Source organism: Macaca nemestrina, chromosome 1 (genome assembly GCF_043159975.1).
Source record: "Macaca nemestrina isolate mMacNem1 chromosome 1, mMacNem.hap1, whole genome shotgun sequence".
Classification (NCBI taxonomy): Eukaryota; Metazoa; Chordata; class Mammalia; order Primates; family Cercopithecidae; genus Macaca; species Macaca nemestrina.
In genome coordinates, this window is record NC_092125.1 from 69,524,354 (window position 1) to 69,550,627 (window position 26,274).

General features: G+C 41.9%; 1 protein-coding gene across 4 annotated transcripts in view; it reads left to right on the forward strand.

Annotated features, from left to right (window-relative positions):
• The window catches only part of LOC105493576 (TNF receptor associated factor 5), a 49,423-nt gene extending 24,492 nt beyond the window's left edge, over positions 1 to 24,931 (forward strand). For all 4 annotated transcript variants that reach the window (XM_011761313.2, XM_011761311.3, XM_024796504.2 and 1 more), the window contains exons 2-11: positions 1,994 to 2,212; positions 3,154 to 3,211; positions 5,124 to 5,225; positions 8,703 to 8,867; positions 9,496 to 9,573; positions 9,881 to 9,955; positions 14,817 to 14,909; positions 19,209 to 19,349; positions 21,046 to 21,214; positions 21,864 to 24,931. In XM_011761313.2, coding sequence (XP_011759615.2) covers positions 1,995 to 2,212; positions 3,154 to 3,211; positions 5,124 to 5,225; positions 8,703 to 8,867; positions 9,496 to 9,573; positions 9,881 to 9,955; positions 14,817 to 14,909; positions 19,209 to 19,349; positions 21,046 to 21,214; positions 21,864 to 22,438 — 1,674 coding nt within the window. In that variant the 5' untranslated portion in view covers position 1,994 and the 3' untranslated portion in view covers positions 22,439 to 24,931. The remainder of the gene's footprint in view (positions 1 to 1,993; positions 2,213 to 3,153; positions 3,212 to 5,123; positions 5,226 to 8,702; positions 8,868 to 9,495; positions 9,574 to 9,880; positions 9,956 to 14,816; positions 14,910 to 19,208; positions 19,350 to 21,045; positions 21,215 to 21,863) is intronic.
• The last annotated feature ends 1,343 nt before the right edge of the window (positions 24,932 to 26,274 follow it).

The following is a 26,274-nucleotide window of genomic DNA, read 5'->3' on the forward strand; positions in this document are numbered from 1 at the left end:
GGCTGCAGACTTAACTGCTGTATCATCACATGGCAGCAAGAGGGCCAGGGACGTCTCTGGCATCTTTAGAGAGGAGGTCTCGACATGTTGCCTGGGCTAGACTTGAACTCCTGGGTTCAAGCCATCTTCCTACCTCAGCCTCCTGAGTAACTGGGACTACAGGTGTGTACCATCATTCCCGGCTCTCTCTTGTCTCTTTTTTTTTTTTTGAAACGGAGTCTTGCTCTGATGCCCAGGCTGGAGTGCAGTGGCACGATCTCGGTTCATGAAATCTCTGCCCCCTGGGTTCACGCCGTTCTCCTGCCTCAGCCTCCCAGGTAGCTGGGACCACAGGCATCCACCACTGCGCCTGCCTAATTTTTTGTATTTTTAGTAGAGACGGGGTTTCACCACATTAGCCAGGATGGTCTCTATCTCTTGACCTCATGAGCCGCCCGCCTTGGCCTCCCAAAGTGTTGGGATTACAGGCGTGAGCCTCCACGCCCAGCCTTCCCTGGCCTCTTCTTATAAGGGCACTAATCCCATTCATGAGGTCTCCAATCTCATGATTTCGTTACCTGCCAAATACGCACCTCCTAATACTGTCACATTGGGGGTTAGAATTTCCACATATGAGTTTTGGGGGGAATACAAACATTCAATCTACTGCAATGGCAGTGATAGATACTCTGAGTAATATATTTGTGTGCAAGAAGTCATTGGCAAACTCAAGATCATCTAGATTTTATCCTATGTTATCTTGTAGGAGTTTTATAGCTTTGCATTTTATGTTTGTGTCTGTGATCCATTCTGAGTTAATTTTTGTGAAGGGTGTCAGGTCTGTGTCTAGCTTCGTTTTCTGATGTGGATGTCCAGTTGTCCCAGCACCATTTATTGAAAAGACTTATCTTTGCATCATTGTTTTGCCTTTGCTCCTTTATCAAAGGTCAGTTGACTGTATTTATGTGGGTCTATTTCTGGGTTCTCTATTCTGTTCCCTGGATCTATTTGTCTATTCTGTTGATAGTACTACACTGTCTTGATTACCGTAGCTCTATAATAAGTTTTGAAGTTGAGTAGTGTCAGTCCTCCAGCTTTGTTCTTCTCCTTCAATATTGTGTTGCTGTGTTGGGTCTTCAGCTCCACAGGTTTTAAGAGTGTTATCTTAGGCTAGGTGCAGTGGATTACCCAGCACTTTGGGAGCCTGAGCCGCAAAGATCACTTGTGTCCAGGAGCTCAAGACCAGCCTGGGCAACATAGCGAGACCCTGTCTGTATTAGTCCATTTTCATGCTGCTTATAAAGACATACCCAAGACTGGGCAATTTATAAAAAAGAGAGGTTTAATGGACTTACAGTTCCACGGGGCTGCAGATGCCTCACAATCATGGCAGAAGGCAAGGAGGAGCCAGTCATGTCTTACATGGATGGCAGCAGGCAAAATGAGAGAGAGAGAGCTTATGCAGGGAAACTCCACCTTATAAAGTCATCAGATCTCATGAGACTTATGCACACAAGAACAGCATGGGAAAGACCATGATTCAATTACCTGGGTCCCTCCCACAACATGTGTGAATTTAAGAGAAGTCTTGGATGGGGACACAGCCAAACCATGTCACTGTTTCTAAAAAAAAAAAAAAAAGAATTTTTTTTTTTTTTTTTTTTTTTTAATTGGCCAGGTGTGGTGGTGTGTGCCTGTAGTGCCTGTAGTCCCAGCTACTGGGGAGGGATCAGTTGAGCCCAGGAGTTGGAGATTACAGTGAGCCATGATCACACCACTGGCCTCCAGCTAGAAGTCATCTGGTCCAGCCTGTAACCTGAGCACCCCAAAGACATTGTACCTTTGCCAGAGACCCCTGGTGGCAGGAGGTTGTCACTGTTGTTTCAGAGTGACAACAGATGACCATGTGAATGATGTACATTAATTATGAGACAAATAACCAAAGCACCTGATGGCTGTAGTTGTTTCAGTGTTTGCACACTTAATTTTCCTTCTTCTCCCCTGACCCCTGCAGAATGGCTTATTCAGAAGAACATAGAGGTATGCCCTGTGGTTTCATCCGCCAGAATTCCGGCAACTCCATTTCCTTGGACTTCGAGCCCAATATAGAGTACCAGTTTGTGGAGCGGTTGGAAGAGCGCTACAAATGTGCCTTCTGCCGCTCGGTGCTTCACAACCCCCACCAGACAGGATGTGGGCACCGCTTCTGCCAGCACTGCATCCTGTCCCTGAGGTGAGTGGGCAGGGCCTGCAACTCTGGCCATGGCAGGCCCAGCATCCAGGTGGCAACTGTGGCCACTCAACTGTTTTCATGGGTTTTGGAGTTGCTTAACTTGGCCACAGGACCATGACTATAAGGAAGGACTCTCCCAGATCCCTTCTGTGAGGGCCTGAAGAATAATCATTTTTTGGTCACTAATTTACAGATATTCACCTTTTCTTAAAATTCAGACTGCACCTGCTTTGCATGGGAGAGCAGACCTAGACACACACTCCATCATGGGAGCTGGCTGTGGAGAGGGTTTGAATCTCACAATGTCTGTGTTGTAGTTACCCCAATCTTCCCTTGCCTTGAGGAAGAGGTGCTGTGGCTCCTAGAAGGGACCTTGCTGCCATGGATGCTGTCCACTCCTGGGCAGCTCTAAGACCTGGGTCATGCTGTGTTGAGGGAGGAGACCAGGAGAGATGTGGAAGCAGGCACATTTTGGGGGGTTATATAGGAAGCAAGGCAGTCATTTTACACTGCCAAGCTTTGAAAGGGGGTTATTACAGTGCATCCTCATTCCCTCATGTGTTCGTGCATTCAGCACCTGTGTGTTCTGTGCTCTCATGCTGAAGAGCCACAGCGTGGAACAGGACCCCGTGTCTGCCCTCTAGAATGTCCCAGTCTAGAGACAAATGTGGCACAGTGTGATAAAGGATGGGGACTTTTAGCTCTGTCCAGGGACTCACTGACTGCATCCTGGAGGATGCATGAAGTTTTTCAGGCAAACTGAAAGACTAGGAAGGTGCTGAAGGACGGGTGCAGAAGGCACCTTCTAGGTAGAGGGAATAGCATGTGCAGACAGGGACCAGCCTGCCCAGGGCTAGAGCATGACTGGAGCCCTGGGGCTGGTCTTGGAAATGCTGTTGAGGTAAAGAACTAACTCTGACTATTTTAATTTTTTTCTCCAGAGAATTAAACACAGTGCCAATCTGCCCTGTAGACAAAGAGGTCATCAAATCTCAGGAGGTAAGAAAGTCACTGCTTTAGTCTAGCAGCTCTCAGGGTGATGGAGAAGAAGTCAATGAATTGGACATTGAGATTGGAGCAAGAGAGTGGTCGAGGGAGACCTTCCTTAAAGTCCATATTCTTCTGCTGTGGAGTCACATCAGACCCTACTCGTAGCCCTGTCTGAGGGGCTTGTTTGGATCTTTATTGACCACACCCCTCCTCCACCCCAAGTCTCCTCTCCTGCTGCTGCTTTATCCCCTTCCTATACTAGCTCTAGCTAATATATTATGGTTTTGATTTGCATTTTCCTGTTGGCTAATGAAGTTGAACATTTTTTCATGTGCTTATTAGCTATTTGTACATCTTCTTTGTTAAAAATGCCTACTTATTTTCTTTGCTCATTAAAAAAAATTGAGTTATTTACCTTTTGTTGAATTATAAGAGTTATTTATAACCTGTAATCCTAGCACTTTGGGAGACTGAGGTAGGCAGATCACATGAGGCCAGGAGTTTGAGACCAGCTTGACCAACATGGCGAAACCCCGTCTCTACTGAAAATACAAAAATTAGCTGGGTGTGGTAGTGCACATCTGTAATCCCAGCTACTTGGGGGGGCCAAGGCACAAGAATTGCTTGAACCCAGGAGTTGGAGGTTGCAGTGAGCTGAGATCATGCCACTGCACTCCAGCCTGGGTGACAGAGCAAGACTCTGTCTCAAAAAAAAAAAAAAAAAAAAAAAGTTCTTTATATATTCTGGATCTAAATCTCTTAGCAGCCGTTTGGCTGCTAAGATTTGCAAGTATTTTTCTTCCATTCTGTGGGTTGTCCTTTCCCTTTCTTGACAGTGTGTTTGAAGCACAAAATTTTTTCATTTTGATGAAGTCTAATTCATTTGTTTTTTTTTCTTTTTTTGGCTGCTTGTTCTTTTTTGGTGTTGTATCTAAGAAACCATTGTCTGTTCCATTGTCATGAAGGTTTTCTCCCTTAAAACTCCCCTTTAAGGTCAGTTTTCTTCCTTTAAGATTCTGTTGCAGGATGTTCAAGCAGAAGCTTTCCTTGAGCCTCTAGTCTGCTGTACTTGCGTCTTCTCTATACCCCTTATGATGTGTTTTGCAAATACCTACAACGGGGCTGTGCTGCAGTTAGTGTCTGTCTGACCTACTGTCCAGGGGTTGGCATACTACAGTCTTGGGGCAAATCCAGCCTGCCACCTGTTTTTGTATGGCCTGTAAGCTAAGAAATTCTTTTTACATAATGGTGGGTGCATAGAAACCCTCATATTTTTGCAACTTCTTGTGAGTCTTAAACTACTTCAAAATAAAAATTCATTTTAAATAATCAAAAGAAGAAAGTATTGTGACATGTAGAAATTATGTGAAGTTCAAATTTCAGTGTTCATAAATAGTGTTCTATTGGAATGTAGCTGTGCCCATTCATTTAAATATTGTGTATGGAAGCGTTGAAATGTGGCAACAGAGACGATTGTGATGTGGACTATCTGACCCCTTACAGAGAAAGTTTGCCGATTCCTGGTTTGTGCTAAAATAGCAAGCCAGCACAGCCTCAGTGACACTGTCTGATGAGTAATACATTTACCCTGGGACTGGAAACTGAAAGCATCACTCTTGACCAAACTTTACCTCCTGACGTTTAAGAATGTGGGATCAGGTTCACCATAAGATTCACCTAGCTGCAGCCTGTTGCACAGGGCATTGTTACCTGGCTTATATGTTTGATGGTTTGTCAAAAGCATATATCTGAGACAGCCTTTTCTTTCAGTGTGGTGTAAGTGTGATATTTTCATTCCAGCTGGTGCCTGGAAGTTTCCACCTGCCTTCTGAGATATACTTGAAGACCAAATTAATAATAGCTTAATTCACATTGCTGTAAAACTTTGGAGTGTGTGAGACCTATTATGTTTATCTTTTAGGTTTTTAAAGACAATTGCTGCAAAAGAGAAGTCCTCAACTTGTATGTATATTGCAGCAATGCTCCTGGATGTAATGCCAAGATTATTCTGGGCCGGTACCAGGTTGGTATTATTCATGAACAGTATCTGCCTTTGCCATTTTTCCAGGGATATGTATTGAACCCCTTTATGTGACAGTTACTGAGCTAAGCATGGTACAGGGATTCAGTCAATTGCCCTCAAGGATTCCCAGTCTAGCAATACAGGTGGCTACAGTGCTGTAGCCCACCTAGGGCTGAGGTGTGAGTGAAGAGGTTCGTCCTGTATGGAGCGCATGGAGAACATCTTATATCCACTAGACCTTAATTGTGTGATAGGGATCACTGAGCCAGAAGAGAGGGTGTGGGACATGCTGGACAAAACAAACACTCAAGAATATATTATTTTGGGGGAACTGTGTGGGACCCAGGGCATGACTACAGAAAGACACAATTGTGAGGTCCTTCCCCGAAAGCATTTGCTCTCTCACTTGGTGCTGTCTAGGTGTTTCCCAGCAACTGTGGGGCCTGGCCTCATGGGGTTTATGATGTAACACAGATCACTCAGACCAGGACAGAGACAGGCTGTGGGTTAAAGGTAAAGCATTGATAGGAGAGACAAACCAACAAGTTGTAGGGGAAATGTAAGTGAAGGGGAATTGAGTGCCTTTCAAATGAAGTAACCCCAACTGCTCTTCCCTCCAGCTAGGGAAGGTGGTTAAATGGGAAGCTGGAAGTGTGGTACTGCCTGGCAAGCCCATGTCAAGTTTGATCACACTGCATGTGAACATGCCTCAGGCTTCTCTAACTTCCAGGGAATTGCTGAGAGGCTGCTGAAATTTCCCCTGCACACCCACACATTTTGGAACACATATTTCAGATGATTCAGTCTTTTCTCTATCACACCTCCAAATCCCTCAGGCACTGAGCTTATAAATGTGTAAATGATTTCCTTGTTAACCCAGAGATTTATTTGGAGGTTCATAGACTGTTTGTTATGTGTTATGTTTTCATGTGTCCTTTGCCTCTTGTTTGAATAGTCAAGTCCTAGAGCAAGGCCTTTTTTCCAACTTTGTTGTCACTAAGCCTAAAAAGTAAATGAGGCTCAAATGGACCATTGAACAGCTTTAGTGACCAAAACTGGCTTGTGGAGAGCAGGGGCTGGTTACTCTCCACCTGTTTCTTTTATATTTCCCCTCATTCCTTGTTTCCCACCCACCCCCTTGTGTGGTAAGGTGTAGAATCTTACAGGTCACAGAGTTTCGATGAATATTGACTGGGTGAGGGTTGAGGAGTAATATCAACCAATTTTGGAGAAGAGATGGATTCTAACTGTGATCACCATGTGATTCTTACTACCAGAGGTGAAGGAGAATAGCTGTATTTGTTTATCTCACTGTCAAAAAACTGTTTGATTTTCTTCTGAGAAGGGGTCAGTGAATGTTAAGAGTCAAACAATAATAATAATAATAAAGACCCAGATAGTAACTATTTTAGGCTTTGCAGGCCATACAGTCTCTGTCACAATTTCTCTGCTCTCCCGTTTGAGAGGGAAAGCAGCTCTAGACAATATGTGAAGGAATAGGTGTGGCTCCTCTCCAATAAAACTTTAATTATAAAAACAAGTAGCAAGCTGGATTTGGCCTGTGAGTCTTAGCTTGCCAATTTTGTCTTAAAGGACCCTCAGAGGGACAAATTCTCTAACATTTTGGTAACTTGCCAGCATGACAATAACTGCAGTGATTCAAAGGTTTTCACTGAGATATGCCTGCTTTTTAACATCTAGAATGTTGGCCAGGCATGGTGGCTCACGACTGTAATACCAGCACTTTGGGAGGCCAAGGCGGGCCAGTCACCAGAGCTCAGGAGTTTGAGACCAGCCTGGCCAACATGGCAAAACCCTGTCTCTACCAAAAATACAAAAATTAGACGGGCATGGTGGCTGGCACCTGTAATCCCAGCTACTCGGTAGGCTGAGGCAGGAGACTTGCTTGAAACCTGGGAGGTGGAGGTTGCAGTGAGCCGAGATGGTGCCACTGCTCTTCAGCCTAGGTGACAGAGCAAGACTCTGTCTAAAAAAAAAAAAAAAAAGAGAAAAAAAAAAACTAGAATGTCCAGCCTGGCCAACATGGTGAAACCCTGTCTCTACTAAAAATACAAAAATTAGCTGGGTGTGGTGCAGACCTGTAATCCCAGCTACTCTGGAAGCTGAGGCACAAGGAACGCTTCAACCTAGGAGGTGGAGGTTGCAGTGAACGGAGATCGTGCCACTTCACTCCAGCCTGGGTGACAGAGAGAGACCCTGACTCAAAAGTAAAATAAAATAAAATAATGTAATATAAAAATAAAAATAAAATAGAATGTGAAGAATCCTGGAGTGAACACTGTCCATGTCATCATTCTCTATGATGATTAAATTAAATCATTTAATATTAAATATTAAATAGTATATATAATGTTATATATTATATTGCATATAATATATTAAATATATATATTATTTATAATGTATTAAATATATTTACATGTAAATAATGTTTATATTTAATAATGTTAAATAACATTAGAGAATATTTAAAATAACTTTTAAAATAAAATTAGAGAATATTTAAAATAAAATTTAAATAACTTACTATTTGTGACAGAGTCTTTGTCACCTAGGCTGGAGTGTAGTGGGACAATCATAGCTCACTGCAGCCTCAAACTTCTGGACTCAACTGATCCTCTTCCCACCTCAGCCTCCTGTGTAGTTGGGACCTCAGGTGCACACTGCAACACTTGGCTAACTAAAAAAAATTTTTTTGTGTGGAGACAAGGTCTTGGGGTCATACTGGACTTGAGTCCTGGCCTCAAGTGATCCTCCCATCTCAGCCTCCCAAAGTTCTGGGATTAAGAGCATGAGCCACCACATGTGGCCAATAAAGTATTATTAATTATTAAAAATTTTCCTGATTTTACCAGTCTGACCATTCCTAGCTTCTCTTGGGCCTGCAAACCTGTATTTCCTCTGCCTCCTTTATCATTTCTGGAATAGCTTCCTCTGCCTTATTTTCGTCTTCTTACTCCTTTCCCTTTCTTCCTTGAGTTAGGATATGCCCTTCTCTCCTTTTTTCTTTTTCCTGTGTCCTTTTACCATCTGCTGTGCAGAGACCCATACTTGATGCTGGGGGTTGGTATGAAGAGTCCACAAAAAAAAAAAAATGTCCTTGAAGAACTGGTAAATTAAGGAAAATATCCAAGAACTAACCTGAGAATATGAGCATGTTATTAGATCATCTAAAACAAACTTGGTGTACTTCCCTCCTCACCCATCTTCCCCTGTCCTCTGAATTCCCCCCAAGACTGGCTTTCCCATCTCTGGTACAAGCATCCCTCCCCATGCCCTCTCCTCAAGAGAGGCAGTGGGCAGCATCCCCTGAGAGCCTACCCTCTGCCTTGCCCTGTGCAAGCCTTTCTGCCCAGCTGCCCACCCTGTTCTCTCTCCCTCCCTGGGCCTTCCAGCTGACTTCCCTCCTACCACACTGGTCAGCAGGTCCCACTGGCCTGTTGTTATCTGTTGCAGGATCACCTTCAGCAGTGCTTATTTCAAGCTGTGCAGTGTTCTAATGAGAACTGCCAGGAACCAGTCCTACGGAAAGACCTGAAAGAGCATTTGAGTGCATACTGTCAGTTTCGAGAGGAAAAATGCCTTTATTGCAAAAAGGATGTGGTAGTCATCAATCTACAGGTAAAAAACAACACACACAACAGTCATCTTTATGGAGCTAAATTATGCCTGACTGGTCACAGTGAATCAGGTGGAATGCCAGAAGAACATTCCTGCATTTATTTTTGTACAGAATTAGTCTAAAGAATTTGCTTTTTGGAGAGAAGTTCTGTGAAAAGCTTAAAACCTTCTTGTTGGTAGCACTGTCTTCATTTATTATTGGCAAAAATGTTATTTGAACACATGCTGTGTATGTGTAAGGAATGCTGGGCGCTGAGTCACAAGGAGGTGAAGATAATGTCTACGTTCTGAATTCTGCAGTGTAGCTGGGGAGGCAGGATGTAGGCATAAAAAGAAAGCATGGGTACCTTTTACATGTCCCGAAGGAGCTATGCTGGCAGTTCCCCAATCTACCTTGAGTCCTGTGCTCTATGACTTTCTTTTGAAATAATTGGAAAATTTAATATTTTAATTAAGTTCATTTATACCTAGAAAGTGGACATCTTTAATCCTTTTTTGGAACTAGGCAATAACTTCCTGTAGAGAGTAAGCCACATGACATATATCCCCAAAGACACACAGGTGTAATCACTGTGAGGCCATGAAAGATAACCCTTGGCTTTGTTTTATTATACTTTGTCTGTTTCAGAATCATGAGGAAAACTTGTGTCCTGAATACCCAGTATTTTGTCCCAACAATTGTGCGAAGATTATTCTAAAAACTGAGGTAACTGCAAATAATCCTCTCTGTAGATTTTATGGAAGATGAAGTTTTAGTAATCATTGTGGTCTGTGTTTGATAAAATCCCAAATATAAGGGCCCAGGGCTTAAATTACACTCATGACCATGACATATCTGCCTTCCCTTCTCTTTTTCTGCAAACTCTCTTCAGTTTTCGTCACAGCTCTTTCTTGCCAGGCCTCTCTCCTTCTCCTGGTCCTTGCCTTCTTCCCAAGCCACCCTTGGCTCCCTGATTGCTGCAGTTGGAAAATAAGTGATGAATTTCTATGGCTTGTGACTCTGCATTTCGTAGGTGGATGAACACCTGGCTGTATGTCCTGAAGCTGAGCAAGACTGTCCTTTTAAGCACTATGGCTGTGCTGTAACGGTATGGAATGACTTTTTGTTTCTGCCTATACATTCTACTGTATAATTTGCTTGGCAAGTTCAGTTTACTCTCTGTTCCATCGAGGATGGAGAATTACAGTTCTGAGAAATCTAAGGCTAATTATTTTAGAGTTCTCCAGAGAAACAGAACCAATGGGGGTATATACATATATAGAGATTTGTTTTAAGAAGTTGACTCTTGCAGTTGTGGGGGCTAGCAAGTCCAAAATCTGCAGGGAAGCTCAGCAATCTGGAAACTCTGGCTGTCTGGAGTTTCTATGCTGCAGTTTTGAGGAGAAGCATTTTTTCTTCAGGAAACCGTAGTGTTTGCTCTGAAGGCCTTCAAATGATTGGATAAGGCCCATCACACTATAGAGGGTAATCTGCTTACTTCAGGTCTACCAATTGTTCTCACCACATCTATGAAATACCTTCACAGCAACATATAGACTTGTTTTGAGCAAACAACTGGGCACCTTAGCCTAGCCAGGTTGACACATAAAATTAACCATCACAATAATTATTTCTTTGTTCTTTTTGTTTTCCTTGAGACAGAGTCTCACTGTGTCACCCAGGCTAGAGTGCAGTGGTGCAATCTCGGCTCACTACAACCTCTACATCCTGGGTTCAAGCAATTCTCCTGCCTCAGCCTCCTGAGTGGCTGGGATTACAGGCACCCTTCACCATGCCTGGCTAATTTTTGTATTTTTGTTAGAGACAGGGTTTCACCACGTTGGCCAGGCTGGTCTTGAACTCCAGACCTCAGGCGATCCACCTGCCTTGGCCTCCCAAAGTGCTGGTATTACAGCACCGTGCCTGGCCCACAGTAATTGTTTCTAATTCTGATTCCATTGCCTCCACCTGGTTTGGGAACCTTCTGGGGTTACTCCTCTCATGATTACAAATCCTGGTTTTATGGTGATATACCCTTGTATGTTACCAAGTATACTGAAAAAAAAGGACTTAAAATCATGTTTTAATATGTATGTTATTACCTTTTAAATACTTTAAAATAATACTCAATGAATTATACAAAATAAAATAAAATAAAAATTGATTTCTATTTCAGTCTTTTTAGTAAATTCCAGACGGAGCAGAGTTTTAGGTATTAAAATATGTCATGCTCTGTATTATCATTCTGTATTTTCTATAAATCTAAAATTATTCCGAAATAGAAAGTTTACTTCAGAAATCATGAAAATACTAGAAGGAAAGATGAGTGATTTTTTTTTTTTTTTTTGAGACGGAGTCTCGCTCTGTTGCCCAGGCTGGAGTGCAGTGGTGGGATCTTGGCTCACTGCAAGCTCCACCTCCTGGGTTCATGCCATTCTCCTGCCTCAGCCTCCTGAGTAGCTGGGACTATAGGCACCCGCTACCACGCCCGGCTAATTTTTTGTATTTTTAGTAGAGACGGGATTTCACCGTGTTAGCCAGGATGGTCTCGATCTCCTGACCTTGTGATCCGCCCGCCTCAGCCTCCCAAAGTGCTGGGATTACAGGTGTGAGCCACCGTGCCTGGCTGGCCTCAGCCTCCCAAAGTGCTGGGATTACAGGTGTGAGCCACCGTGCCTGGCTGAATTTTTTTATTCTTAAAGAGGCTGGTGCGGTGGCTCATACCTGTAATCCCAGCATTTTGGGAGGCTGAGGTGGGTGGATCATTTGAGGTCAGGAGTTCAAGACCAGCCTGGCCAACATGGTGAAACCCTGCCTCTAACAAAAATACAAAAATTAGCTGAGTGTGGTGGTACACACCTGTAATCCCAGCTACTCGGGAGGCTGAGGTATGAGAATTGCTTGAACCCGGGAGGCTGAGGTTGCAGTGAGCTGAGGTCACGCCACTGCACTCCAGCCTGGGTGATAGAGCGAGACTCTGTCTCCAAACAAACAACGCCCCCGCCCCGCAACAACAACAAAAGCCCTTTCTTAAATGACTAACATAAAACCAGAAGCCATAATTTTGATAAACTTATAAATATTTAAAACTTCTATATGATTTTTTAAAGTACCATAAATAAAGTCAAACAGCAAACAATGAACTGGAGGGAAAAGTTTGCAACATATGATCAGACAAAAAAAAAAGTGGGGGGCTATTTTCCTTTATATACAAAGAAACCTTTAGTGTTAATAACTTACTCAACTTAATGGAAAAATAGGCAAAAAATATAGTATATAGGCAGTTCCAGAAAAAAATTCATTTGACTGATAAATGTAAGAAAAGATGCTCATTTCACTCCTAAATAAATGTACATTATAACAAGAAATATAATTTTACCTAATGTCATCAAATTGACAAAGATTAAAACATCTTATGATATCTCACTTTTTTTAGGGTGATTTGGTTATATCTATGAAAATAAAAAAATGAATCCATACATTGTGCATTTCTGCTAGGATTTATGTTACAGATATCCTTTCTTAAATTATACAGTGATTACACATACACAAACACACACAAAGATGTTTATTATTGTTTGTATAGCAAGAAAATCCCACAACAACCCAAAACTAAAAACAACCTGTAAGTTTATCATTAAAACACCAACTATATAATTATATATTCATATGTTAGAATTTATATAGCTGATAAAAATAATGAGATATGTAAAAAATTAAATATAGTATGTTCTCATTTGTGTTAAAAATGTGTATATATCCTTACTGACTCTGGTAAGACTAGGAAATTGGGTGTGGAGATGGAAAGAGGAGGCCTTTTACTTATCATTCTTCATCTTATGTTGTTTGACATAAGCACATATTTCTTTTATTTTAAAAACCATTTGAAAAAATGTATATTGTGAGAAGGATTTTTAAAAAAGTCTATGAAGAGTCTATAAATTTGTCACATATCAAACCAGAGGTTGTCTTGGCCGCAAAAAGGATGGGGTTTACCTTTCTTGTGCATCAGCACAGTTGTCCAGCTTGGGCAACATGGTGAAACCCTGTCTCTACCAAACAATACAAAAATTAGCCAGGTGTAGTGGCGCACCCTGTAGTCCCAGCTCCTTGGGAGGCTGAGGTGGGAGAATCCCTTGAGCCAGGGAGGCAAAGATTGCAGTGAGCCAAGGTCATGCAATTGTAATCCAGCCTGGGCAACAGAGTGAGACCCTGTCTCAAGGAAAAAAAAAAAAAAGTGCAGAATTGCTTTCTAGCTCTAAAAATGATCTTTACAGTCAGGCCCAAATCTCCAGTTGGTTTGTATTCTAGAACTTGCCTCAGCATCAGAGCTTGGAATGGCTGGGGGAGTTATTCTCTGGAACCTATCACCAAAGAAGCCAACCCTAACCCAAATGGAAATTGATGATAAATATTTAGTTAGACTGCATGGATCACTTTGATGCACCTAACAGACATTTGCTTTTACTGGTAATATAGGCAGGCAGTCTGCAAAAAAAATATTTTAATGATTAGGGAAAAAGCAACCATTTCTTCTTGCAAATGTATTCTGTGGTTTTGAGGGCAACATATATGTATGGGCTGAAATTAAAATCAGGTGGCATTCCTTCTGCCCATGGCAGCCAGTCCATGATTGGAGGCAGCATGGAAATGTGCTTGACAGGAGGAAGAACTAGTGTTGACTTAAAACTGATTTGAAGAGGCCAGGCGCAGTGGCTCATGCCTGTAATCCCAGCACTTTGGGAGGCCGAGGCAGGCAGATCATGAGGTCAGGAGTTCAAGACCAGCTTGGGCAATATGGTGAAACCCCGTCTCTACTAAAAATACAAAAATTGGCCGGGCGCGGTGGCTCACGCCTGTAATCCCAGCACTTTGGGAGGCCGAGGCGGGCGGATCACAAGGTCAGGAGATCGAGACCACGGTGAAACCCCGTCTCTACTAAAAATACAAAAAATTAGCCGGGCGCGGTTGTGGGCGCCTGTAGTCCCAGCTACTCGGGAGGCTGAGGCAGGAGAATGGCGTGAACCCGGGAGGCAGAGCTTGCAGTGAGCCGAGATCGCGCCACTGCACTCCAGCCTGGGCGACAGAGCGAGACTCCGTCTCAAAAAAAAAAAAAAAAAAACAAAAATTAGCCAGGCATGGTGGCATGTGCCTGTAATCCCAGCTACTCAGGAGGCTAAGGCAGGAGAATCGCTTGAACCCAGGTGGAGGTTGCAGTGAGCCAAGATCGTGCCACCGCACTCCAGCCTGGGCGACAGAGTGTCAAAAAACAAACAAAACTGATTTGAAGATAACCCACGGAGGAGATAGGTTTTATATGGGAATAGTTGAGAGATGATAATAACTACGCTTAACCCACAGTCATATACTCCCAGGGCAAGGAAGAAAATCAGCCAGGGCAAGGAAGAAAATCAGCACTGCGAATTTTGATATTGGCCTGATTCTCTGTCTCATGGATATTGTAGAATCCTAAAGCTGGGGCCAGGTATGGTGGCTCACACCTTTAATCCCAGTACCTTGTGAGACCAAGGCAGGCAGATCACTTGAGGCCAGGAGTTCGAGACCACCCTGGCCAACATAGTGAAACTCCGTCTCTACTAAAAATACAAAAATTAGCTGGGTGTGGTGGCACACACCTGTAATCCCAGCTACTCGGGAGGCTGGGGCACAAGAATCTCTTGAACCCAAGAGGCAGAGGCTGCAGTGAGCCAAGAACACACCACTACACTCCAGTCTGGGCGACAGAGCAGAGCAGGCTGTCTCAAAAAAAAAAAAAAAAAAAAAAATCCTAAAGCTGGAAAAGGGACCCACTGGAGTCATTTTTCCTGCAACCCACTAGAGACTGGTGCATGTTTAAACTACTAAAGTAAACAAAGTTGTTAAGATTCTATTTTAGCAGAATATCCTACGACCTCTTTCATTTTTGAAGCCTCTCAGCAACCTGACTTATTTTTCTCTTCATATTGAAGGATAAACGGAGGAACCTGCAGGAACATGAGCATTCAGCCTTACGGGAGCACATGCGTTTGGTTTTAGAAAAGAACGTCCAATTAGAAGAACAGGTAAATCTTCAAAGTTTCAAATAAAAAGTGAGGCAACAGAATTGCTAGGATTTGCCTGCTCTATGCTGGTATTTTTCTATTCTCCTCTATTTCAGTATGAGTCAATTGGAGGTAGATGTTTTTCTGTTAAGTGGCCAAACAGGCTCACAGGATTATAGAACATTAAAATTGGAAGGTGCTGTTAGGATCCTTGGGTCCCTCCCCCTCATTCAACAGATGAAATAACTGAACTCTGATAAATTTTTATGTGTTTTAATCGTTAAGTAGCAGAATTCAATCTCAAAACTCATGTCCTCTGATTCTAAGATACCATAACTAAGATATCATAACTTCCTCTCAATAGCCTATCTACACACCTTTTGGTTAATACCTGGCACTTAGCAATTTGATGTTTCAGTTACATTAATATTACTGTGAAACAACAGTTGACTATTCTAAGCACTATGGGTTTTATAAATTTTGTGGTAAGTCTATAAACTCCTGCCTTTGAGAAGCTTTGCAACCTGATAAATGCATACATCCACACTTATTTCACCGAGTTGTGATTATCAAGTGAAATTTTATGCAAATGCCTGCCATAGTGCCTGTGGCACTCATATTAACCTCAATAAATGCTGATTCTATTGAGCAATTTTTAGGAAAGTTAATTATTTTGTTAGAACATCTCAGAAAATCAGACTTTTCTTTTTTTTTTCTTTTTCTTTTGAGACGAGTCTTGCTCTGTCACCGAGGCTGGAGTGCAGTGGCGCGATCTTGGCTCACTGCAAGCTCCGCCTCCCGGGTTCACGCCATTCTCCTGCCTCAGCCTCCCGAGTAGCTGGGACTACAGGCGCCCGCCACCACGCCTGGCTAATTTTTTGTATTTTTTAGTAGAGACGGGGTTTCACGTGTTAGCCAGGATGGTCTCGATCTCCTGACCTTGTGATCTGCCCGCCTTGGCCTCCCAAAGTGATGGGATTACAGGCGTGAGCCACCACGCCCAGCGGAAAATCAGACTTTTCAAGCCCAGGTAGGGAAGAAAACCATTTTCAGAAAAGGAGCTGATGTTTGCTACTGCAGATGATTTTTTGATATCTGATTTTCTATTAAAGTAGGTGGGTGAGTTCCAGGGTCAGATCCTGGAGAAAATTAGGAAGACTAATTAAACAGTAACTTTGGTAGAAGGCATGCTGCCTAGTAACCGTTCCCAAGTTTTTTCTGTATCAATTGCCTCATTCATCCATCCTTTCATTCAAGAAACACCTACCATATGTCAGGTACAATGTTTGCTGCTAGGGACACTGAGCCAAGGAAGACATAGCCTCTATCCTTGAAGAACTAACATAAATGTAAACAGGTTAATTGTCATGCCTTGTAGGACATGCTGTAACTCAGTCTGGGGTACAGAGGCTGCAGCAATTTATTCTGGGGGAGTTGGAGAAGACTTTCAAAGTAAGACATCCAAGCTGCCTCTTGAAGGAGGAAGGATTCATCAGTTAAAATGTTGTGGAAGAAGGACATCCAAAAGGGAGAGCTTGCACTGAAGCAGGGAGGCATAAGAAATGCTGATGAATCAAGGAAATGGGGTTTTAGGATGAATGGACTTCTGAGTATGAGATAGAGAGAGGCTGCAGACTAGTGTGTTGCATCCAGATTGCAGTGGCCTTCTGTGTAGCCTAAGAAGTTTTGGACACTGCGCATTCAATTATTTTTTCATTCATTCATTCTCTGCCTTGTTTCAGAAAGGTTTTAAGGACCAAAAGTTTGAACCAATTGTTTTTTTCCAGTAATAGGGAGCTAATGGAGGTTTCTTAATTGGAAAATACTTGGTCAGCTAATTGTTTGTTTATTTGTTTGTTGAGATAGGGTCTGGCCCTGTCACCCAGGCTGGAGTACACTGGTGTGATCTGGACTCTCTGTAATCTCTGCCTCCCAGACTCAAGAAATCCTCCACCTTAGCCTCTTGAGTAGCTGGGACTATAGGTGTGTACCACCACACTCGGCTAATTTTTGTATTTTTTTTTTTTTTTTTTTTTTGTAGAGACAGGGTTTTGCCATGTTGCCCAGGCTGGTCTCATGAGCTCAAGCTATCTGCCTGCCTCAGCCGCCCAAAGCGGTTTGTTTGCTTTTGTTTTTTAAAGCAAGACAGTTGGTAAGAGCATGGCAATTGATAAGAGTGAAGGCTCTGGAGCCAGAATGCCTAGGTTTGCAGCCAGGCTGCACACTAGCCATATGAGTTTGGACAAACTACTTCATTTCTGTCATCCCCCATTTCCTCATTTGTAATTGGGGTTGTGGTGACGGTAAAAAGGGATAATATAGTTAAGCTAGTAGCACAATGCCTAACACAAAATAAGTACTTCAATAGTAGGTGGAAGCAGGATACTGGAGGTGGTGGTGGTGATGTTGAAGGCTCAACCAAGGCCATGTCAGCTGGAAAAAGAGTATCAGGAGACCTTCTGAGGTTGTAAATGACATGCATTAAGCTGAGTAGGGAGGGGACATGGTAATGATATTAAGCGAGATGGGCACTACAAAACTGGAGCAGGTTAGAGGTGAGGGTGCAGAGAGAGACAAGGAGTTTGCTTTTGGCCAGGCAGGTAGGTGGAAGTCAGCTCTAGGGTTCTAAGTAAAGGATTCTAGGGCCAGAGATCAAGTGATTGTCTCAGCCATTTGTGCATTTATTCATAAACTATGTATCAAATGCCCTCTCTGTGCCAGGCACTGTCCTAGGCTCTAAGGATAAACAAATAAATGAGATGTAGTCTCAAGAAACAATTTAGTGGAGAGGAAGACCAAAACAACAACAACAAAAAGCAAGTTATAAGCGTGACAATGATGATTTATACACTAGAATATGGACAGGGTATCATGGAACTTGAGAGGTGGTCTTGGTGGGTGGTGCAAGTAAGGAAATATTTCCAAGAGGATGTACCCGTGAGTGGAGGCTTAGAAAGTGGTAGTTTTTAAATGAAGAGAGAGGTGTATGAGACAGCAGGGCCTGACGGGAAATAGGAGTTGTGTGGTCTTGCTGGGCAGGATGCATGTGGAATGTGAATGGGCTTGAGGCTGAAAGTGTAGCCAGGGGCAGGTCACGTAGGGCCCAGTGTCACCTATAAAAGCAAGCCACTAGAGACGTTTATGCAGGGAAGGCTCAAGACCAGATTTTTATCTTAATATTATTCTGGTCACAGTAAGGAATACAAATGGAAGGAGAACAAGACTAAAGCCAGGGAGAGCATTCATGTTGTTCATTCATTTAACAAATATTTATCAAGCACCTACTGGTGCCAGGCAACAGTCCAGTTGCTGGGGTCATAGTGGACTGTGAGGTTCATGCCAGTCCCGGCTCTCACGGAGCTTATGTTCTGGTGTGTGTTGTGAGTAGAATGGGTAGAGCACGACCAGTTAGAAAGCTGCTGTTGCAGCCCAAGGGAGAAATAATGAAGACTGAAACTAGTGCTGAAATGAGAAATGGATGGAAGTCTTTTTGTTTCTATTGTCGTGTTAAAAATTAAAATTGGCAACTGTTGCAGATTGAATGGATATGGGAATAAGAGAAGAGCTGTCTAGGATCAGCTTTAGGTATCTAATTGTTTCCTTCAAGTAGATTATAAAATCTGTCAATATGCTACCTACACATTTTGCCTATCCCTTGCTGGTTTGTATGCTGGATGGGTTACTTAAACTCTCTACCTCTGTTTCCTCATCTGAAAAATGAGTCTAATATTCGTGCAACTCATAGGGTTCTTTGAGGCATACAAGAGCTAATGAATATTAGGGTATGATAGTCAGCAAGTTTTTGCCATTATTACTATTGATACTGCACATGTAACATTTAATGTGGTATGGTGATCAGTACTCTTTCGTGGTAGTTTTATTTTGTTTTAAGAGACAAGGTGTCACTATATTGCCCAGGCTGGACTCAATCTCCTGGGCTCAAGTGATCCTCCCCCATCAGCCTCCCAGGTACCTGGGATTACAGGTGCCTGGCTTTTGTGGTTGCTTAATAAGTCCATGTTGAATGAATGAAGAGAACCAGTTCAGTAAATTCAGTCAAGTGATGTCTGTCATTAGATGAACCATCATAGTAGGTTAGGTATAGAAAAGGCTGATGAGAAATTCTGTAGATGTGACTTTTTGGAACCACCTGTAAATATCTTCCTATAATTATATAGGAATCTACCTGTAAATATTTTCCTAGAAATAAATATGTACATTTTTTCCTAGAAACACTTTCTTACCTGCAAGTACGATTTTAACTTATATGCATGCAGTTATATTCAATGACTTTATTTTTCCTCACATCCCTGTTATTAGATTTCTGATTTACATAAGAGCCTAGAACAGAAAGAAAGTAAAATCCAGCAGCTAGCAGAAACTATAAAGAAACTTGAAAAGGAGTTCAAGCAGTTTGCACAATTGTTTGGCAAAAATGGAAGCTTCCTCCCAAACATCCAGGTAAGAAATGGCCTTTCTGTTGAAAGCCAAGATTTGGCTTTCAATTGCAGTGAGGGTTTTTCTTTTAACTTTTTAAATAGAAATAATTTAAAATATACAGAAAAGCTGTAAGAATAAGATGGTGCAAAGAACACTTGTATAACCTCCACCCAGATTCACTCATGGTCAACGCTGTGTCCCGTTTGCTTCATCATTCATGCTCCCCTCCTCTGCTCCTCCCCCATCGTGTGTGTGTGTGTGTGTATGTGTGTGTGGGCGTGTGTGCATGTGCGTGCACGTACTCTTTCTAAACCATTTGCGAGTACGCTGCATATTTTATGGCCCTTTACCTCTACATGTTAATACTTCAGTATGTATTTCCTAAGAATAAAGATCTTCTTTTACACAACCCCAGTACGTTTTGCAATATCAGTAACTTTGATACAATACTTCTATATAATTTATAGCAATTAGGGTTTTAATTAATGTTGGGCCAGTATTAATCACTTGATTGCAGATTCACTGAGAGCATCTGTAGTTCTGCATTTTGTAGTCAACAAGTGAAACTATTAATTCCCTTGGGAAGAAAATGCTTTAAACATCACTAAAATATAGCAGAAATAGTACTTTGTAAATTATGAACGTTAAATAACCATAAATGAATTCTGATGAATAATGTCTTTATCATGATTATAAAATTTATAGTGAAAAAGATTTCAAGACATGTGGTGTAGGCAATATATTTGAAATTTAGGTTATCCCAGAAAATCTAGGCCCTATAATTTCCATACTTAGCCAGCACATTATACATTAAACACACACACACACACACACCCCTCATATACATACAATGTATATGTATGTGAAATATGTATAATGTGTATATGCATATGTGTATATACATATATATGTACAGATGCTCCTCGACTTACAATGTAGTTATGTCTTGATAAACCCATTAAGTTGAAAATATTGTAAGTCAAAAATGTGTTTGATACACCTAACCTATTAAACATCATAACCTAGCCTAACATACCTTAAATGTGCTCAGAACACTTAAATTAGCCTACAGTTGGGAAGTCATCTAACACAAAGCCTATTTTATAATAAAGTATTGAATTCCTCATGTAATTTATCAAATTCTGAAAGTGAAAAACAAAATGGGTACTTTGAGTAGCCATATCTTATACACACACAGGGAAAGGGAGGAGTAATTTTATTTAGTCTCTTCCACCTGAGAGAGCAGTCAAAAGTTTAGGCCTTACTCAGGGCCTTCTGTACCACCCATAGAGCTCAGGCCAGAACAGGTGCGCCTATTCCATCTAATTCTCCACCTTCTAGCAAAGCAGGAGTGAATCAGGAGATTGGCTTCTAAAAAGAGGAAAAAGTGTAGGGCAAGAGGAGAGACAACATGAAAATAAATATATAAAGATGGGTTGGAGAACCAAGCAGAGGAAAATAGAGGGAGGATAAAAATTAGGTAAAGAAAAGTTCAAACATTTGGAACAGGAGCTGTGGTAGGAGAGGAGGAGGAGGAAGATAATTAGGTGGCTCATCTCTCTGTGATCCTCACTGAATTTTATTTTCTGGGCTTGTATTTTTCATTCTGTTAATTGATTAAATGTGATATGTTTGAATTGAAAAAAATGCTAATCTCAATGAATTGCTAAAATATTAACTAATTTTTTAAACATGATTATCCATTTTGTAATGAAAGGTTTTTGCCAGTCACATTGACAAGTCAGCTTGGCTAGAAGCTCAAGTGCATCAATTATTACAAATGGTTAACCAGCAACAAAATAAATTTGACCTGAGGCCTTTGATGGAAGCAGTTGATACAGTGAAACAGAAAATTACCCTGCTAGAAAACAATGATCAAAGATTAGGTATGTCTGATATGTTATTTCTCTTTTGGTGACTCATTTGTCTGCATGTGTTCATGAAACAACCAAACACCTGGCCAAATAGAGAGTCACATCTGTCCAGGATAAACAATGGCTAAATCTGCTATTTGTGAAAGCATCATGAGATTCTGGCCACTCAGGCAAAAATGAGGGAGGGCCACAAGTGGGGTTGGGGGACTGGGCTAGGAGATTCCAAGACTGGAAACAGGTCAGCAAATTCCAAGAACAGGGATTGATGACTTTCAAGAAGAGTGGAAAATAATGAGAAACCTCAGGGAGAGATGTGGTGGGATCATTGTTTTAGGTATGGGAAAATATTAAAGGGTTTGGCTATTTAAAAGCATTCTAGTCAGAAAAGTGTGGGGCTCAGCATGCTGACTCACGCTAGTTGAATGCTCAGTGTGTCTTCTCTACACTTCAGTGAGTTTAAGATACACATCCAGGTTTCCTTGGAGGCAGTGTGCCAAAACATGATATTCCCTGAGTTAATATTATTACAACAAATGAATTCGGCTCATCTTTAGGATGTCAGGATTTTGCTGATACTCTTTCAGGTAACAAAATTCCACTTTGGGAAAATTTTAAAGATAACTTTTAGGCCTATGGAATCTTTTTTTTTTCTTATTTGCAGCTGTTTTAGAAGAGGAAACTAACAAACATGATACCCACATTAATATTCATAAAGCACAGCTGAATAAAAATGAAGAGCGATTTAAACTGCTGGAGGGTACTTGCTATAATGGAAAGCTCATTTGGAAGGTGACAGATTACAAGATGAAGAAGAGGGAGGCAGTGGATGGGCACACAGTGTCCATCTTCAGCCAGTCCTTCTACACCGGCCGCTGTGGCTACCGGCTCTGTGCTAGAGCATACCTGAATGGGGATGGGTCAGGGAAGGGGACACACCTGTCCCTATACTTTGTGGTCATGCGAGGAGAGTTTGACTCACTGTTGCAGTGGCCATTCAGGCAGAGGGTGACACTGATGCTTCTGGACCAGAGTGGCAAAAAGAACATTATGGAGACCTTCAAGCCTGACCCCAATAGCAGCAGCTTTAAAAGACCTGATGGGGAGATGAACATTGCCTCTGGCTGTCCCCGCTTTGTGGCTCATTCTGTTTTGGAGAATGCCAAGAACGCCTACATTAAAGATGACACTCTGTTCTTGAAAGTGGCCGTGGACTTAACTGACCTGGAGGATCTCTAATCACTGTTTATGGGGTGATAAGAGGACTTTTTGGGGCCAGAACCGTGGAGTAGAGCACATTTGATTATCATATTGACCTGGATTTAGACTCAAAGCACATTTGTATTTGCCTTTTTCCTTAACGTTTGAAGTCAGTTTAAAACTTCTGAAGTGCTGTCTTTTTACATTTTACTCTGTCCTAATTTGAAACTTAAAACTCTTAGAATATTCTCTTATTATGCGGCCGGGCGCGGTGGCTCAAGCCTGTAATCCCAGCACTTTGGGAGGCCGAGTCGGGCGGATCACGAGGTCAGGAGATCGAGAACATCCTGGCTAACACGGTGAAACCCCGTCTCTACTAAAAATACAAAAACTAGCCGGGCGAGGTGGCGGGCGCCTGTAGTCCCAGCTACTCGGGAGGCTGAGGCAGGAGAATGGCGTAAACCCGGGGGGCGGAGCTTGCAGTGAGCTGAGATCCGGCCACTGCACTCCAGCCTGGGAGACAGAGCGAGACTCTGTCTCAAAAAAAAAAAAAAAAAAAAAGAATATTCTCTTATTATTTATATTTTTATATTTCTTGAAAGATGGTAAGTTTCTTGAAGTTTCCGGGGCGTTTTTCTTTTACTGGTGCTTAGCGCAGTGTCTCAGGCACTCTAAATATTGAATGTTATGGAGGACATAGAGGTAGCAGAATTCCCAGTTGAAAATGTTTTGATATTTTATTGTTTGGCCTATTGATTCTAGACCTGGCCTTAAGTCTGCAAAAACCATCTTTATAAGGTAGGCTGTTCCAGTTAAGTAGTGGGTGATGTAGTTACAAAGATAATACGCTCAGTTTGGATCTTTTTTTTCAGTTAAATGCTAAATATGTGAAAATTACTATACCTCTAAGTATTTTCATTAAATTCACCAGCAGTTTGCAGGTACTGTTTTGCAAGGCTGCATAAGAACTGGTGAATGGGGTAAGCATTTTCATTCTTCCTGATGAAGTAAAGCAGAAAGTACTGCATAGTAATATGTAAGATATAGCTAGCCAGCTAAAATTCAGATTTCATTAGGTTCAACCCTATGAAAAAAACTATTTTCATAGGTCAAAAATGGTAAAAACTTAGCAGTTTCATAAGATTCAACCAAATAAATATATATATACACACACACACATATACACCTATATATGTGTGTATACAAACAGTTTGAGTGTATTTTGGTAACAGTAGTAAATCAATGTGAGGATGGATAGAATTTAGTATATAATAGAGAAAATGTCATAAATGGATAAAAGGAATTTACAACTTGAGGAGAAAACCTTTATAATTTCCTATGGGTGTCAGAAGTACTCTCAGCGAAAATGGATGGCTAAAACAGTATCTACTATTCTCTGATAACTTTTTTTTTTTTTTGAGACAGAGTCTTGTTGTCACCCAGGCTGGATGGAGTGCAGTGACGTGATCTCAGCTCACTGCAACCTCCGCCTCCTGGGTTCAAGTGATTCTCCTGCCTCAGCCTCCTGAGTAGCTGGGATTACAGGCAACCGTCACCACACCTGGCTAATTTTTGTATTTTTAGTAGAGACGGAGTTTTGCCATGTTGGCCAAGCTGGTCTCCAACTCCTGACCTCAAGCGATCTGCCCGCCTTGGCCTCCCAAAGTGCTGAAATTATAGGCATGACCCACTGCGCCAAGCCTCTGACAACGTTTGAATTTGTAAGCTGCTATGCAAGTGGGCATTTATATAAACTTGTAATGTTTCTTGTCAGAATTCTGAGTACTTTGTGAAGAACAGAAATGATCATGTTCTTATGCATCTATCTGTATGGGTCTGAAGGTGTATATACAAATTGAGATGAGTCTTTATGACTCTTGATAAGCCTAAGTTTAACAACAACAACAAAAATGCCAAGTTGTCCTGAGCCCTCCTGCATTGTTATGCCACTTCTCTACTGCTCATGCGCAGGCTGGCTCCCCTGGGCACACAAAGATGAGTATGGGCCATGGGCCCCTGTAGAGCTGCTCACCTGGCGATGACCATGCACCTTACAATTTCTGAGCAGTTAACCCTATAGAAGCATGCTTTATATGAGTGTCTTCTGGGAAGAGGAACCTTCTTAATCTCTTCTGTGGGATTTTCAAATGCTAAAGACTCACACTGCAGCAATTATCCCAGATGATTAAATTCAAAGAAATATGTTCACAACAGGAATATACTAAAGAACTAGAGCGTCGCTGCTGGTGAACTGTGGGCATAGCTGATGCTCAACACATCACCTCGGACAAATTCAGGAAGCATTTCTCTAGCCCACAAGGCCAGACCCAGGTGCTCTGTGTGTTTGTTTTTAATGTTCTTCATCATATCCAAGTTCACTCTCTCTTCCTGAGCAGTGGACGATCGTATTGCTGTAACTTCTTTTGAGTAGTTGATGTGGAAAACATTTTAAAGTGAATTTGTCAAAATGCTGGTTTTGTGTTTTATCCAACTTTTGTGCATATATATATAAAGTATGTCATGGCATGGTTTGCTTAGGAGTTCAGAGTTCCTTCATCATTGAAATAGTGATTAAGTGATCCCAGAACAAGGAGTTCTAGTGTAAAAAGCACCCCTTTTTCACAAAACAAGAGTTGTGATTTTGCTTTGAAACAAGGTGGATCTATGTAAATTATTTTTCCTTTTTTATGAACGGAACAGTAATTTTTCTTCTGTATCAATAAGATTTAAATTTTTATTTCCATTTTGGGTTAATTTTGGTTCCTGATGAAAAGATAACAATACACTAAGCATAAAGGGGAAGTTAATATCCTTGAGAAAGTTACAGAAGGATTGTAGTGGGGGTGTGTGTGTTAATAATGCTTATTAACAAGTCTAAAATCTGACCCCTGATTTCCACATTTGGTATTTTCAGAGAAAACAAGAGACAGTCACAGCCAGGATCAATTCACAGTGCCAGTCCTGAATACAATAGGACAGTGAGGTACAAACCCTTTGTGTGGTCCCTGGATAATCAGTCCACACTACTGACTATCTCTTTTCTCTTAGAAAGCAGTTGGAGATATATGTCTCAATCTTATATAAGAATTCTGAGCTGGAGATAAAGGTTTGATGGAGGCACAGTAGGGGTCCCAGGTGGTGAAATCACACAGGAATAACACATTCTATGGGAAGAGGAAGAAGAACCTGTAAAGCATTTGGAGAAGGAATGATCCAGAGGTAAGAAAAACACCAAGGAAGGTGGGAAGAGAAAAGAATGTCAACAGGGCCAAATGCCAGCTTGGGAACAGCAGCCACTCCCAGAGCACTCCCACAGCCCTTGTGAACTCACTGTCACCCCCATGCTGCTCTCTCCTCAAGTCTGTATCTCTGACCCTGGCCTTTGCCATAAGCTGATCCGAGTACCTGCTGAACATCTAAATTCAGGAGTCCCATAGGGACTTTAAGGACCACTTCACCATACAGAACTGGAAATCTTCCCACCCTCCCCACCACTGCCAACCTATTACTCCATTTTTTCTATCTAAGTGACATCATTGTCCAAGCCAAAAGTTTGGACACTATTCTGGATTCCTCCCTCATCTTCCCTGTCCAGTAACCCACACTGCACTGCGAATTTGACCTCCAAATAATTTCTTTAGAGGTATTCCCACTACTTACCCTTCCTCAGTACTACTGTCTTGTTTCAGGCCTGCATTATTTTTTAAATCACAACTGTTCTCCCTATTTTTAGTTGTGCCTCTTTGGAGATTGACACTGTGACAGTCTCCACAGTGTCACCTAATGATCCATCTCAAAGAAAATCTGAGAATGACTCCCACCCCACCCACACTGTGGCTTCATAGCCCATAGGAAAAAGCCCAGCCTCCATGGAG